Source organism: Xiphias gladius, chromosome 14 (genome assembly GCF_016859285.1).
Source record: "Xiphias gladius isolate SHS-SW01 ecotype Sanya breed wild chromosome 14, ASM1685928v1, whole genome shotgun sequence".
Taxonomy (NCBI): domain Eukaryota; kingdom Metazoa; phylum Chordata; class Actinopteri; order Istiophoriformes; family Xiphiidae; genus Xiphias; species Xiphias gladius.
Genome location: NC_053413.1, coordinates 16,867,390 through 16,884,028, shown reverse-complemented (window position 1 = coordinate 16,884,028; position 16,639 = coordinate 16,867,390). Strand labels below are relative to the sequence as shown.

The 16,639-nt window shown below is 39.1% G+C and overlaps 2 protein-coding genes across 4 annotated transcripts in view; both read left to right on the top strand.

The window, feature by feature from the left end:
• LOC120798571 (voltage-dependent R-type calcium channel subunit alpha-1E-like) overlaps nucleotides 1-10,156 on the top strand; it is a 60,136-nt gene extending 49,980 nt beyond the window's left edge. For both annotated transcript variants that reach the window (XM_040142942.1, XM_040142943.1), the window contains 16 exons: nucleotides 245-355; nucleotides 478-558; nucleotides 805-924; nucleotides 1,041-1,106; nucleotides 1,719-1,810; nucleotides 1,968-2,142; nucleotides 2,245-2,372; nucleotides 2,763-2,859; nucleotides 3,507-3,612; nucleotides 4,283-4,390; nucleotides 4,481-4,581; nucleotides 5,259-5,365; nucleotides 5,456-5,555; nucleotides 7,560-7,695; nucleotides 7,861-8,024; nucleotides 8,298-10,156. In XM_040142942.1, the coding sequence (XP_039998876.1) occupies nucleotides 245-355; nucleotides 478-558; nucleotides 805-924; nucleotides 1,041-1,106; nucleotides 1,719-1,810; nucleotides 1,968-2,142; nucleotides 2,245-2,372; nucleotides 2,763-2,859; nucleotides 3,507-3,612; nucleotides 4,283-4,390; nucleotides 4,481-4,581; nucleotides 5,259-5,365; nucleotides 5,456-5,555; nucleotides 7,560-7,695; nucleotides 7,861-8,024; nucleotides 8,298-8,822 (2,217 nt within the window). In that variant the 3' untranslated portion in view covers nucleotides 8,823-10,156. The remainder of the gene's footprint in view (nucleotides 1-244; nucleotides 356-477; nucleotides 559-804; nucleotides 925-1,040; nucleotides 1,107-1,718; nucleotides 1,811-1,967; nucleotides 2,143-2,244; nucleotides 2,373-2,762; nucleotides 2,860-3,506; nucleotides 3,613-4,282; nucleotides 4,391-4,480; nucleotides 4,582-5,258; nucleotides 5,366-5,455; nucleotides 5,556-7,559; nucleotides 7,696-7,860; nucleotides 8,025-8,297) is intronic.
• A 1,738-nt stretch (nucleotides 10,157-11,894) lies between these two features.
• On the top strand, nucleotides 11,895-15,696 carry LOC120799347 (RING finger protein 11-like). Of its 2 annotated transcripts, none has more exons than XM_040144457.1 (4): nucleotides 11,895-12,070; nucleotides 12,445-12,590; nucleotides 12,999-13,168; nucleotides 14,343-15,696. In XM_040144457.1, the coding sequence occupies exons 2-4, from the start codon at nucleotides 12,468-12,470 to the stop codon at nucleotides 14,512-14,514; spliced, it is 465 nt and encodes a 154-aa protein (XP_040000391.1). In that variant the 5' UTR covers nucleotides 11,895-12,070; nucleotides 12,445-12,467; the 3' UTR covers nucleotides 14,515-15,696. The 2 variants fall into 2 exon arrangements, with proteins under 2 accessions (XP_040000391.1, XP_040000390.1); XM_040144456.1 differs by having other exon boundaries at nucleotides 12,422-12,590.
• The last annotated feature ends 943 nt before the right edge of the window (nucleotides 15,697-16,639 follow it).

Below are 16,639 nucleotides of genomic sequence, written 5' to 3'. Positions count from 1 at the left end.
ACTGCTCAACATTGCTTTAACACAAGACAATAACTGAACTTTGTCAGAAATATAAATAAAGGCAATGAAAGGCTCACTGTGATGAATTACTAATTCACCAATAACTTTGTGGATACTAAAAATTCTATAAACTTAAGGTGATTTTTGGAAAATGGTGAGAAGTAATGTACAATATGCTACATTTGTTGTTGATGGGCTAAAAAAATGCAAATCCTAATACAAATCTTTTTGTTTTTCCCTTCAGTACCACTCAGCCCCAACAGCGTACGATACAGTCCTGAAACACCTAAACACAGCTTTCACTGTCCTCTTCTCCATGGAGTGTATACTGAAGATTATGGCATTTGGTTTAGTGGTGAGTATTACAACGAGAAAACAAATCAAAGACAGAGGAGCAATTGACATCACATCTAGATTAACTAATGTGGAATTTGTCTGTGTTTAGTCAAATGGTGAGCAAATTTTTCTTTCCCGCAGAACTACTTTCGAGATACTTGGAATATTTTTGATTTCATCACTGTTCTTGGCAGCATCACTGAGATAATTGTGGATTTACAGGTAAGACACCATTCGTTTTGACAACATTGTGACCCTTAAAAAAAACAAAAAAAACCCTCAAATAGCCAGCTTTGAATGCAGCAATGTGTCTTTCCAAGTTGCCTTGAGTGTTATGATCCCTGCCTCCAGACACAACTTAAGTCATGTTGTGATGAATTTCGCCATCTATGTTTTACATCCCGTCCCTCCCTTCTGTCTGCCCCCCCCCCTCTCTTTTGCACCACCCTACTGGTGCGTCTGTCCCAGTCGGTGAACACCATCAACATGAGTTTCCTGAAGCTTTTCCGAACAGCCAGGTTGATCAAGCTGCTGAGACAGGGTTACACCATCCGTATCCTGCTGTGGACCTTCGTACAATCGTTTAAGGTCGGACATTTTATAATCTATTTTCTTCTATTTTTCAGGCAATATAACAAAATTTAAAGTCTTGTCTTGATGAGATAATTTTTAACCACCTGTCTTTGCTGTCTCTTCTGCCACAGGCTCTTCCTTATGTCTGTCTCCTCATTGCTATGCTTTTCTTCATATATGCCATAATTGGAATGCAGGTATCCTTTCACTAATAATGACGTTAAACTCCATCATAACCCAAATAACCTACCAGACTGTCATGGCTCTCAGTTGAAGTCTGACTGTTATTAGCTGTTCCTTTAGCCAAGGTTAACCTCCTAAAACATACCGTTATATGCAGGGCCTCTGAATAAGAATGGAGTAAGTCAGCAAACAGTATTAGAGAATCAGAAAGTGCTCACACTTTTAAGAAACAAATGCACATGTACCTAAAGCAGACTGTTTGACTGAATATACACATTTTTCTGTCTGATGTTTTCTTAGTTTTTATGAATTTCTGGATGCTTGTATACTTAAGCTGTTTTGTTGTCATTTGTGTGAGCTTGTTTGGTGTGCTCTTTGCTTTCACTGTGTTTATAATGTATCAGGTAATTTGACCCATTTATTGGTATTATTAATAGTTGGGAGTTGTATTTATTCGGTCGTGTCGTGTTGGACCTTCCTTTCGTGAATGTAATAATGTTTTATTTGGACATCTTTTTTAATGTGTGGACCCCAGGAAGATTAGCAGATGCTGTGGTGGGAGCTAATGGGGATCCAATAAAGTTAGCAAAAAGAATTATTTTACTGAAGCAACCTTTTTTCTGCAGGTGTTTGGAAACATCAAGCTGAATGATGAGAGTCACATCAATCAGCACAACAATTTTAAGACATTTTTCAGCGCACTGATGCTTCTGTTCAGGTGGGCTTGTCAAAAATATGTTTGCAAAAATATGGAAATTTAAGTAAACATTCAGTTTGATTTAAATTAATACTCTTTTATCGATGGCTTTTTGTTTTTGCAATGATGATCTTAATTTAATAATTAGATTGATTTTTGTTTGTGTTTAAACCACCAGGAGTGCGACAGGAGAGTCCTGGCAGGAGATCATGCTCTCATGTCTATCAGGTCAGGAGTGTGAACCAGACCCCTCCATCGCCCCCCTCACTCTGTCTCCAGACCATGAGGGAGGCTGTGGGACTGACTTTGCTTACTGCTACTTCGTCTCTTTCATCTTCTTCAGCTCGTTCCTGGTCAGGGCTCGACCGAAATGCTTTACTATTCCTGCAACACCTTTTTCTGCTGTCTCGCACGCTGATTTCCTCCTCAAATCTCATTTTGATGTTCCTCTTTAGATGCTAAATCTGTTTGTGGCAGTGATTATGGATAACTTTGAGTACCTGACGCGAGACTCCTCAATCCTCGGTCCCCATCACCTGGACGAGTTTGTCCGCATCTGGGGGGAGTATGATCGTTTGGCATGGTGAGACTTGACCTCATTACTTCTGCATTTTTACATATTAACTTTTATTTTGCTTCAAACAGACCTGGACAACACTCATGTTCTATCATTATCCAGCAGAGGGCAGCCAAAGGGTGTGAAATTTTAAATACCAAGTTTCAGTTCAAGGAGCAGACACGCTTAGCCCAAGTTGGTTTTCATCGAGTCCAACGAAGTACCTTAACTTTTCTGTGCTAACGTTCAGTGTTTTTTGGAAGAAACTAAAAACAATGTTTGAATCATTAAATATTTGAATGCCATGTTCCAAGTGCCAAAGAAGAGGTACAAGACCTTGAAATGGGAGCTAGCTGTCTTGTTTTATGCGTCTTTTCATTAACCTCTCCGCCTTTTGCTTCTGTTTTTCTTCCTAAGTGGTCGTATCCACTACACAGCCATGTACGAGATGTTAACACACATGTCGCCACCCCTGGGCCTGGGCAAAAAATGTCCTGCGAAGATCGCCTATAAGGTACTGAAAACATTATCACTTTTTCTAAAATCCTATCTGTTTAATACAAATCTATTATATCCTGTGTACAACAGAAAACAGCAAAACAAAGTATAAATATGGTGTATTCGAGAGAACATACTCACAGACTGTTTATCAAATTGAGGGTAATAAAACTGAAGGGTAAAGTTGAATTTAAAAGTTTGTTAGTCATGTTAACAGCTAAAAACAGATTATTGCCTGAATATTTACACAAGTTGTTTGTTTTAAGATCAGCTGATGATGATAACAGAAGGAAGTTTCATTTTAAAACTCAGTCCGCAGGTAATACAGTGAACTAAATGTGCATTTCAGTGTGTGATCAAAATAATAGGATTATATGAACCCAATGAACAATATTTACGTTTAATATTCATGTGTATTTTAATATTGTCGAAAGTATGTTGGCCATTTATGTTACTTATTTTGAGAAGGGGCCTGGTAATATAAGATTTTTCACCTCCCTGCTCCTTTTCAATCATGGAATGTATGTTATGTTGTTATATAATGTAGCGTATATTTTGTGTGGACTTTTGTGTCGGAAGTTTACACTGAAGTGATTAAAAGATTAAATGATTAATGAATCAATCTCCTTCTGTCTTCTTCTCTCCATCCCTCGTCTCTGTCAGAGGTTGGTGTTGATGAACATGCCTGTGGACGAGGACATGACCGTCCACTTCACCTCCACTCTGATGTCGCTCATCCGCACAGCTTTGGACATCAAAATAGCTCGAGGTCAGGGTAGCTGACAAGCATATTGCAAGCATGTTATGTATGTAGTATGACATTGAGGGCTGCAACTGATTATTATTTTTATGATCGTTTATCTGCGGATTACTTTTTTGATAATTAATTGTTTGGTCCAGCACAGTTGACCTTTTGCTAAGTCCCGCCCATCAAACAGAGAGTGGCCAATAATAGCATAGCACTGTCCAGCCCCGACCAGGGGCCTGACAACTATACAGATGTGCTCCATAGACTCTCATGCAATTGTTTGAGCTTTTCATCACTTTCAGGCTGTCATGGTTAAATGTTATGCCTGGGGCTCGTGTAACACCAATCAAAGTAAGCCAAATCAGATGGGCATGAAACCCTGTGGAGCTAACATTTGCAGAGTACAGCACATCAATCATTAACTCACACTCCCATGCTACGCTTACTACTGAAGGTATACTGCATATATACACGTGCTGCTTTTGCTTTTTAATGATTTTAACATTGAACGTTAAATTATTTTGTCTGACCAGCAGACCCCTCAAAAAAACAAGAACTAAAACTCAAACATTTTCAGTTTACTATAAAAGAAAGAAGTGGAACCAATTTTAATTAATTGACTAATCATTTCAGCTTTAATGGCATCAATATAACGAATCCTATCGTGGCTGAATGTTTTGGTTTGTCACAGGTGGTGAGGACCGCATCGCTCTGGACACGGAACTGCAGAAAGAGATCAGTATCATTTGGCCCTATCTGCCTCAGAAGACCTTGGACCTATTGGTACCTATCAACAAAGGTCTGGCTCTAACTGTGGGGGAAATACTCCATAATGTGTAATGCTGAGAGACAAGCAGTAACAGTTAATGTAGTGTGTCTGCCCTCACAGATACGGACATGACAGTGGGGAAGATCTATGCTTCGATGATGATAATGGACTACTTCAAACAGAACAAAGCCAAGAAGCTCAGGCAACAACTAGAAGCTCAGGTCAACTCATTATGAACTTTATGCTATTTTCGTTTTTTGTAATTTAATTATTTTTATTTGCAACCAAATTTCTCACCCTGTTCTACAATTATACATTCAAAGAAAAATTAATACATAAATGCAATATATTTAAAAACAGAAAAACGTACAGTATAACCTCACATCACAATTTCAATTATCTTCCATCAGATCCATTATACTTTCCTCTTGCATTACTGTGGCATGCATTAAGGCACAGTTTGATCAATTGTATTGAGAAGCAAAAAACAAAAAACAAAAACTCTTATTGTTTGCTTGAATAGGAGTTTACCTCACCTAACCTTTAAATTGTGAATAAAGAAGAGTAGCAAAACATGGATAAAACAAAAACTTCATGGACAAAAAGAAATAGAGGAAAAACTGAAGTCCAGCAAAACAAGAATCAGTTCTCAACTTTTCTTTAGTATCCATTGTTCCCAACAGAACTGTGTACATAGAACTGGGAGGAATGGAAATATCATTAAGTGACTTAATTATGTTTCATGAAAGTTTTTTCTTTGGCGTGTACGTTTTATCAGCTATCCATGTTTCTTGCACCATTAAAATTCCTAAATGCGGCCTGACTAACTTGAAAATGAAACTGGAGTGAAATCCTCTGACTTGCATTTGATGTGTTGTATTTTCGTCTCCCATTTCAGAAGAGTAACTTGATGTTCAAGCGTCTAGATGCCTCTACCCTCCCAGAGGACATTCTCTCCAACACCCAGCCGCTGCCGATGATGGCTCACAGCGCTGGCTCAGCCCTGTTAGTCTGCAAATGTGTGCAAAACTGTGTATTTGCGGTATGTGCTTCTCTGTTTGTCCTTGCTCAATGTTTTTCTCTGTCCTGATGCAGGACCAGAGGAGGCTTTGTGGCTTTGAGCCCAATCTCACCCCAGGAACTGTTTTTGCAGCCCATGAGCTCCGACACTGAAGCAAGTCAACAGCAGAATCTGGTAAGAAAGAGGGCTAACATGAGCATACAACATTAATACCACAACCATGTCTTAGAGCAGTGGTTCCCAACCTTCTAAATTTACCACCCCTTAAAACAAGGCATTGTCTACTTGCAACACCTTGTCACAAGTTGCCTAGGTGTAGGGGTTGTGACCTAGATGGGTTATGAGACCACGGGCCCCTGGGCCCAGACATACAAAAATACCACATCAAAGAATGCCTGAGACGCAGGTTAGTCTTGGAAAGCAGAGCTATTCTGCTGTCTGGATTTAATTTGCTTCACTAATTTTACTGTATTTTGATCGAATGTTACTGTAGCCTACTGTAGCCTACTGTGCTGTTCAGCTGTAATATGAAGGGGAAAAATAAAAAAAACAAATATTAGATTGGTTCTCAATAGTAAAAGACTCTGATCCATATCAGGATCTGCCAAAAATTGATCAGGAAATTCTTAATTTTAACTTTCCAACAAGAAATGATAATAACAATAGTTTCAAACAGAGGCTCTGCCCTAAGAGCATCCTGGCCCCTTTGGGCCCCTGAGTTTGTGCTTAGTTGGCCCATTCAGTAATCCATCCATGGTTGTGATCAGTTAAACAAAAGTGTCATTTTAACTTCTTAGGGAAAGGGTTTTTTCTTTCCTTCTTTCTTTTTAATTATTATATTTAGGTCAAATCAAAGAAAGTGGAAAGTCTCAAAAAGTTTAAAAGATTTTTAGTCTTATTTTGTTCATATCCCAGGTTGTGCACCACTGACTTAGATGACAGATTTTCACTCTGAAAATTTACAAAGCACACCATTTGTTCGAGCATTTAACCGTACAAAAACGTATGAAGATGTTTCACCTGATGACACTGCTGTGACTTTTCTCTCAGTGCCTTGCAGAGCACGGCATCGCTGACTCTCTGTGCTCCTGTCTTTGGTTATGTTTTAGTCCCGTGGAGGTCGGAATAGCAGAGATGGACTGTCAAATTGTTGATGTTCTGCCTGCTAGATGAATGATACAGACTTATTCTGAAATACCCACTAATTAGTGTGCAGAGGAATGTGTTCGGCCCCTGGACAGATGTTGTCTGGCTCTGTTTGTATAGCTATTAAGACCTGAGTATGCATGACTACATGTACTTCCAAGCTGAAATATGGATCCCATCTTTCCCTGTGAACTGTTTTGTTTATTGTCTAATCTCACTCTTCTTCAACACTCTTTCCTCCTTTTACACAACCTCACTCTGTTGCTCTTCCTCCTTGAAGTCAGTTTCCCTGTTGCTAGTTGTTGATCTGTCCGTTTTTGGCTGGAATGGCTTCTGGTTGGATGGCGATGGTCATGGCTATGATAGATGACCCTCAGTGATGAAATGGCTTGTCTGCCCTCCTCTCAACTGAACTGGACCTACATATATAGAGGCAGTCCTGGCGGGGACGAGCCTGATTGGTGCTCTGTCTCTCCTTGCCCTCCTCTCTTGTTTTTGTACTCAACTAGGTGGGCGAGTGCAGTAGGGGGATTGAAGCCCCACTGGAGCTTCCACTTGGGAGGGGCCTGTGTGTGCGGGCCTCTTCCATGCCCCGTCTGGCTGTAGAGTCGCAGGTACACACATCTTCCACGACACGGCCTCTGGGCTGGATCTCGAGGACTTCAGTGGCTGCATGGGCTCTAATGTCAAAGTGCCTTGTTTCTGACATGCACGAGATGCTGAGAAGTTTAAATCAGTAGAGTTTTGGTTTGTCTTTTGCTACTCTGGGACTCTGATGATTACGGCTCAATGAATTGTTAGAACGGGATGTGATCCTTGAATGCTGGATCACCTTCTTACCTCAATCTGTTTCATCTCCAGAATAGAGGAAAGACTAAAATGCACTGAGTAAAGCATGATGACGAATGGCTAAACACACTCTGCACTGGTCCACTTAAATAATCTCAATGTAATTATAATGTATGTGTAATGTTTTCTTTGTGTACGTATCCTGTGCTTGCATGTTTGTCCGTGTGTGTTTTCACATACAAGCAGACGGAGGTTGCAAGCGGCTCCATGAAGCGTTCAGCGTCCACTGTGGGGGATCAGCGGGTGAATGGTCTTTGGCAAGAGGAGAAAAGTCCTGAGCGAACGTATCGACCTCGTCACAAAAGCTACAAGGCTGCTGGTTAGTCTGCTCATCTTTTATTACCACAGCAGTTTGTGTAGTTTAACCCCAAGTCACACTGTAGATACACCACCATTGACGAAGTTTAACAAGCTCTTCACTATCACTTCTTTTTTTATTCTGTTCATTTTGTGTTGTCCCTTTTTCTGAACGTCCGTCCATTAGTTTCTCGGTCTGAACACTGGCAGCAGGGCGACAGGGAGCGTGGCCGGTCTAAGGAACGCTGTCACCTCCTCTCTCCAGACACGTCTCGTTGTAATTCAGAGGAAAGAAGCTTGCAGCCCTCACGATCCTCCAGCGTAGAGAGAGCACACCCCCAAGATAAACAGGTAGGTCAGAAAAATTTGGTTCAATTAGCTGATTCAGGGACCTGGACAGCAACAAAGCAGGATCACAAATTAACAAGGACTTTGGCCAAAAACACACAGAAGTCTGTAACATTAAAAATGAAGGAGTACATTTGCCTTCCATGTAGCCTTTTCTTACACATCAGTAACCCAGTTAGCTCAGTGAGCATACATGTTCTTTTGTCATGGAGATCATGGCGGGACATGGTGCAATCCAAGTGCCTCTTGTTGTTTATATCTTGTTCTTCGCTTCAGGGCAACAGCTCAGACAGTCCAGTGCCCTCCACCTCAGAGTCCAGCACCCCCAGTGGCAGACGACCATTATCGCAAACCCCGACCCGCTCTCGCCCTCACATCTCCTACTCCCCGCTCGTGTGTCGCACGCAAGCCTCCGTCGGTGAAGACGAAGATGAACAGGGCAGCCCGGAGACCATGAGGCGGCGCAAGCCCAGCTGGGAGACCCAAGAGGGGGTCACAGGAGAGAGGTTGGCTGAGGCAGGCCAACACCCGTCCCCACCTCGACGCTACCCCTCTGAGCCATTCCTGGCCTCACAAGAGGACGACCACAGCCCAGACCCGTCTGGTCCAATGGAGACGTTGACCTTCGAAGCAGCTGTGGCCTGCAGCCTGGGACGCTCAAACACCATAAGCTCAGCCCGCCCGCACTTGCGGACTGGCTGGCAGGTCCCCAACGGACACTTTCGGAAGCGTCTGGCGCAGACGGCCTCAGTTGCAGGCTGTGATCCTCTAAGCGACACAGAGGAGGACGACAGGTGCTAGGGACAGGAGGCACGGCACGAAAGAGGAGGGGGGGATCCCAGAGAGGTGTTAGAGGAGGACGCTGTACGACAGTGTACAGAGTGAAGGTCAATTTGACTCTTTTTGCATCAGTTCATGGAGGCCAAGAGCCCTCTGGATGCTTGGTCAAATTTGAACCCAAAACAACGAAGAACAATACTTCCTGAAACTGTAGTTGCCAATTCACACAGAACACTGACATTAAATAAGGTCTATTTCCTGACTTGTACTTGATGATAGAGAGTAATAATACATCTCAAATACTCCTGGGATGAAGAAAATAAATGAATGGATCACATTATATAATTTTTGTCAGTATAAGGTATTTTCATTTCTGAAGATGTTTCTAAATGATTCAGTGTTGCTCTAAACAGTGTTTATCTGTGGGGTGTGTGAATATGTAACTACATTTTCTTATAAATTAATTGTTTTGTAAATAAATTGTGATCATCACACCATTGCCATTTATTAGAACAGATTGATACAAAAAGCCATCATGAAGAGGCGATCTGATACTTAACCAGACAATGTGGATATTAAAACGTAAAACTCAATAATGCTGGATTTTTTTACAGTATGAATGAATGTGCGGGGGAGAAACTGCCTGATTTTCCCCAGCATTTTTCTTTTTGGTATTGAACATAAGAAGTTGTGATAGAAGAATACAGTTAGAGAATAACATAGAAAAGATGCTTATTTGTTATTTCCCCCTGCGTTATTGTTACATCATGCCTACTCCAAACCTCAAACCTTTAAAATTCCTTAATTATTCTTCAAAACAGTCTACTACTTTTATTTTTACCAGTCTACACCTTTTGAATGAGAACTTTCCAACAATTATATTTAACATTTGATTTTGAAAATTTTTGGGCGTGTAATTTTACCATGACCTGATATGAAAACAAATGATCTTTCATCCATGATCTTGTAACTCTTTCCCTTTTTCTTCCTTGTGAATATTGTATGAACCACTGCAGACAATGACTGTAGAAACACTGTAAACACATCATGACACATTTTGCATCATCATCAATTAACATCAATCTGTTGCTTACTAATAATGTACAGAGAAATTATGCTGTTTGTAACATTTAGAGAAAAAAAATAATAAACAGTATCAGTTGATGAGCTTTAAAGGTAAAGGAATATTTGAAAATGTTCATTTTAAGGTTTGTGTATTTGTTTTATTTGCCTAAAGACGGCCAATTCTGTGAAACTCACTTAACCAAAAACATGGAGATTTGTATCATAAATTCCTGGAATGCAAATACTTTGTGGGTTTTTATGTGTACAATAGCTGTATATACAAATAAAGGTGTCCCCAAGTTGCCACTGTTATTGGATGTCTTTTTATTTTATAAAGCATGGTAAAACATAATTAACATAATTAGGTGAGACCTTGAAGCCTTGAGCACTGCAATAACAATTTCTGCAGAAACCAAATTAAGTGCGTTTGGAAAAAAATGTCAGTTTGTGCTTTTATTATTTGCTTGATTCAATATATTTGTTAGCTGTATACACTTAACATACTTTTGTAGCAATTATGGTAACTGAAGGATGCGGGTACTTGTTGAAGCTGGCCTATCAATGTCTGCAAAGAAGGAACTAAAAACAGTAAGGTATATTGTGTGCTATAATGGATTTTATATTATATTAACTGATTCTCAGTGGAGGACAATTCACATGTTGCATGAGAACTAAAGACAGTCCAAGAGGAAAGGAAACATAAAGAGCAATTTGAAAGAAAGAAGGTATATGAAATAGTATATAATATAAAATATAATAAATATTAAAATTCTAATGTGATATAGTCCAGTACAACGCATACTCATATATTTTGCTGTGCTCGTTTCATTGTACCACAGGCCAGATACTTGGGAATGTCAAGCTTTTACATTGAAAACACATCCTTACATCTTCAACAGACAGATCACAATTTTGCTCATATTGTTGAAAAAGACATTTGAAATCTGACCAAAATTTTGCAATTAATATACAACTACAGAAAATATGAAAAAACTGAGAGATTCTGCTTTGTTTTAAAAAAAAAAATCAAAACATGAAATAAACAGTAGTGGAAGTAAAAGTAAGTGAAAGACCAAATGTATCATCAGCAAAATACATTTAAAGTATTAAAAGTAGAAGTACTTCTGCAGAAAAATGGCCCTTGATTGGCAAATTATTATATATTATATAAAGAATTGTTAATACTGATGCGTCAATTTATAAGGCATTTTACAAAAGTTCTAATACAAAATTGTAATAATTTTTGGGACTTTTCTATAACGTATGCTTTTTGTGAAATATTGAAATAGTTTTATCTCTTTCAACAGTTACTGAAATGAAACCATCTGAGATGTGTATGGGTATTTTTTTTTGTGTGTGCTTCTGCTAACTACTCAAAGACATCAACACCGAGACGCTGTTTTGTTGTAAGGGGGTCACAAGCCAAAGATGCTCGGAGCCACTGTTTTTTATCTTTAACAATTCTTATCAAATGTGTTTTAGGTGAAATTATTATATGTTATATAACCTAAATATTCTGAAAAGTAACTTGCAATTGCAGCGGTAAAAGAAATGTAATGGAGTAAAAGGAACAATATTGCCATTAAAATGAAGTAGAAGCATAAAGTAGCAGAAGATAGAAATACACATACAAATGCCTCAAAATTATAGTACCCAAGTACAGCACTTGGGTAAATGTACTTGTACCAGATGGACTGGTGGACAAAATGTAACAGAATTTGCAATACAAATATTAGTATAGAATATATGAATGTACTGATTTTATGCAGGGATTTTTATATGTATTTCTCTCGCCTTATTTAATTTACAGAATTTGTCTGATAACCCAGTTTTATTCCAATTTTTACCCTTAAAAAATAGTGGATTTTTTTTCACACGTAAATCCTTTTTTAAAATGTATTATAATGATTAAGTTATTGATACATTTTCTAGTAATTATTAATTAGTAGTTATCAATAATTTTTATTTTCATGTTGTCATGAAAAGGGGTGGGACTTGACAGATATCATTTAATCACCGGCGCAGAAACACAACCCCCTCACGTCATATCCAACGGACCGATATCATGTCGTCCGGCTGAAGAAAGAGCTAAGAGCTAGCAAGGAAGCAAACTGTTAAATGATCCTCACGAAGTTGAAAGGCGGAGATGTCGCTGAGGTCCAACTCTCAGACCGCCCAGTCTAACAGCCACAGTTGCCGCTGAAGTACATATTTTGTAGAAATTCCGATTCTTAAAAAGGAATGAGCGATACTTATCAAGGAAGTCGGGCGAAAAAAGTAGCTAGCTCGGCTGCTAGCTGTCGTTAGCAAGGGAGGTCTTTGTTTTGTTTTTCCGTGTAAACATGAAGTGAAATTAGTTTGGACGTTTCTTTTAACAATTAACGTTTATGTAGCATTTTTACAACCATGCACAGGGCATCTTTAGTAGCAGGTAGCTGGGTGTAAATTCGTGGTTTCTGGAGTAGTAGAAAAACAAAACTAACATTAGCCACCGACAGCAACTTCAGCAACGGCAAGAACAGATTGTTTTTGTTTTTTTGTTTTTTGTTATTTTGGTTTTTTAACGTCGGCCCGGGAGGACAGGAGCAGGGACTAGAAGATATGGGCAACTGTCTCAAGTCTCCGACATCAGACGACATCTCTCTGCTTCATGAATCTCAGTCAGACAGGGCGAGTTTCGGTGACGGGACGGATCCGGACCTGGAGCCACCTCCGCCGTACCAGGTGGGAGGCTGCGAACACACACTCGCCCCCCCCAGGTTACCAATCAGGGAAAGAGAAGTTTCTGCCGCGATTAGGACAAGTTTTAGTCAAAACCCTGTTAATATAAATGTTAATATACAGTAGGTATTGCTCATGAGAATAAGCCTGTGTCCCGTGTTTCGTGTCTGTGGCCTTACTGTCAGTCAACCTAGACTGTACCTGAGTAAACAAATAGGTTTTAGTGTCATTTTCACAAACTGGCCTGTCAGCAGTCTCCAGACCAGGCAGTAGCTTTATTTTTCATAATATCCCTGTCAGTCCATTCTATGTAAGTGTGCTGATACAGGAGGAAAACTGTTTTTGTTGTTGTTGTTGTTTTGTTTCATGTTGGTGTTTGTCTCATGTTGGTGTTTGTCTTTCTGTCACCAGGAGCAGGCTCACATGCCCATGTACCATCCCACGCCTAGTCAGGCCCGTCTGGCCACCCAGCTGACAGAGGAGGAGCAGATCCGCATAGCTCAGCGCATCGGCCTCATCCAGCACCTCCCTAAGGGCGTTTATGATGGAGGGCACGACGGCTCTGAGAAAAAGATCAGAGAGTGAGCGTTTTGTGTTACTGAATGTGAAGTCTACACAGGGGGAGGTTGCAGGCCAGCAGAGCTGAGCCATATTAACTCATTCACACCTTTTTCATTTTTTATAATCCTAACCTCAATATTCATATTGTGACACTTTAAAATGTGACTAATATTTGATCTAATGCTGCATGATGCGGTGCACAGGAAACAAAGCATTTGTAACTGGCATAAAATGGCCAAGGATATGCAGGTGAAGCTGTAATCGATTAGTCGATTAATCAATGTGCCTAATGACACAAAATTAAGCAATAATAATTTTAATAATCTATTAATCATCAAAGTCTGATCTGAGAGTGTTGTATGCTGTATATTTAAAGCGCTCTAAACCAAATTTGGCTGTATATATTTTTGGTTTTAACTTCTAAATGTGAGTGATAGCTGTGCTTTTTCTGTTTTTAGATCACTGTAAAGTGTGTTTTTGTTTTGCACTGATGGTTGGACAAAACAAGTAATTTTAAGATTTCATCTTCAAAATATAGTGAAATAGTGATGGCTTTTTAAAATTTATTTAGTTATTTTTTACACGTTCAAATGCTTTATAGGCTAAACGATTAATCATTGCAGCCCTAATGCCAGTAACATCATTACTAATGTGCGTGTAATGGCCAAGGAGAAGCAGCCACTTGTTTCATTTCTATTCATCAAAATCAAAAAGCTCAGAAAAACTTTTACGGCTTCGACTAATGATCATTTTCATTGTCTGTAAAGCAATCTTGTTTTCAATTAATCCTTTAGTCTATAAAATGTAATAAAACAGGGAAAAATACTATAATGTCATAATTTCTCAGAGTTCAAGGTGATGTTTTCCTATTTAATCTTTTTTTTTTTTTTTTTTTTTGCTTGTTTTTGTCCAAAAATCTTAAATTTAAAATAAACAGAAAAGCAGCAAATCATCACTTTTGAGAAGCTGGAACTAGAAAATGTTTGAACTTAAATGACTTAAACGATTCATCAATCATCAGTATTGTTGCCGAGTATCTTTCTGTTGCTCAACTAACTATTTAAAGGACTACTTTTCAGTTCTACAGAGACACCAGTGAAGTTATATGAAGATATTACAGTAATATCATTCTTAGATGATTTGTGTGGTGTTATATAGTGGTGTATTCAAGCTCTTCCTTTCATCCCTTTTCAGGTGCGTGATCTGCATGCTGGACTTTGTATACGGGGACCCCATCCGGTTCCTGCCGTGTATGCACATCTACCACATGGACTGTATAGACGACTGGCTGATGAGATCCTTCACCTGCCCCTCCTGCATGGAGCCTGTGGATGCTGCCCTGCTCTCCACTTACGAGACCAACTGATTCTACGCCCCTCTTCCCCCACACTTAGATCAAACACGGCCCCTCCAGCCCCAAGCCCACACACAAACTGTACAACTGCCCTCCTATAGAGTGTGGGGAGCTAAAAAAAAAAAAAATAGGTTGGCTGTTGTCTTGCACTTTGAAAATTTCAAAAATTTACTCACCTAACGTTGGCCTTCCCTGCCCCCAGGTCTAAATAAGCTGGTCTTAAACATTAACTACACAAGTCAGTGAGAAACTATTTCCAATCGATCCTGCATGATTGTGTTTGTCATGCCAAAGCTGCATCCATGGTTGACGGGAAGCACGTGGGATTTTTGTGTGTGTATGTGTATGTGTATGTGTACGTGTATGTGTATGTGTACGTGTACGTGTATGTGTGTATGAGCTGTTTGGGCTGTTTGATGACTGTGCATTTCCACGAGCCGGTCTCAGTGGTGTTTCTCCCCAGCTGACCCCAGGTCACCTACATTCCCAGTTAGTCATGATTTAAATGGATGAGTAGGTTAACAAATTAGTGACCAAAATGCTAAGAGGTGTTGCTAGAAATCATTTGGATTAAATTGGAGGTTTTCTGTGGCAACAGTGAGTTAAGGCTTCCTCAACATATTGATCTCCTAAACATGCTCTCACATTAAAATGGCCCTACACTATCGAGATGTGGGAATACACAGCTGAAGAAGAAATTGCTCTCCTGTTAGTCAGGAAAAAAAAAAAAATAAAATAATGATAATAATGCACTACACACAGAAATAACCCAAAGTTTATAATACTTAATAGATCAAGACTACTCCAGACAGCCAGACTTTAAAAAAATGCCTTGAGTTGAAGGGAAAAATGATGATGCGTAATGTGAATGTGTAAAGTGTGTAAAGTAGCTGGCAGCCAATGTAAAGGGCTCATTTGTGCATGGGCAGGTGGATCAGTTGGTCAAAAATTAGAAATGCTTGCACACACTTTTCATCTGATCCAGAGATTTGCACTTTACTTATAGGACAGTATCTAGAACAATATATTAATATATGTACCTTATAACCTTGCACTATCATTACTTCATTCCTTTATTTCCTGAGATGCAAAAGTTACATAGCTGATGATAAAGAGATTTTCAAACCTGTCAGTAGTCACTTACCACGTTGAAGTAAGCCTGAAGATGTATTTCATAAAATCCGTGATTCAGTAGTGTGAGCCTTTGCTTTGTTCTGCTTGATTTTTTATTTTTTATTTTTTTTGATTATTGTGTGTTCTGTGTGTTAGTGAAGGGACAGAGGCTTGCGCAACGTTAATGGAAAAGTTTGACATTTTTGGAAAATCTGCTCATTCAGTTTCTTGTCGAGACTTGGATAAGAAGATTGATACCACTCTCGTGTCTATGCGTTAAGTATGGAGTTGGAGCCAAGAGACAGTTATCTTAGCTTAACATAAAGACTGGAAACAGAGGGGTAACAGCTAGACTGACTCTGTTTAAAGTCCAAAAATATGCCTACCAAAACCTCTAAAAGTTCACAAATTAACACTGACACTTTGTAGTTTGATTAATCTGTGCACAGACAATAATGTAAACATAATTGTGGCTTTAAAATTTTGGTTTTAGACACTGTCATGTTTTTACTTTTCTTTTTTATTTACAGATTAAACAAATAAGGTATAGCATGGTAATTAGTGAGCTTTAGAGGTGCTGTTAAGCCACTATTTTTAAACTTTTGGACTGAACTAGCTCTATATTTATTGTATGAGACAAGCAAGTGAATAAGCAATTTTCCAAAAAACGAAAAACTATTCCTCTAAGAAAGACGCGAATTTTGGGGTGAATTTTACAATATTTAGTTTGAATTGACATTACTACATTGTCACTCATCACATTTTTCGTATTGTTACACTGCATTGAATGTTTTATTTGCTTTATTTGCATTCATGGTAGCAGTAGTTACAAAAACCATTGGTTTCCTTTGTGTTTGTAGAATTGTTTGGTCGTAGTGTGGCTTTTTTTTTTTTTTTTTTTTTTGCTGTTAGCTGTGTTTTATGTTTTTTACTTTTGCATTTTTTGGTTGAATTTGTGTAAAATCCACAGTGTATTTAGGACACTAAGTATATAACTATTACACTGGTTGAAGTCTGGCAGTGC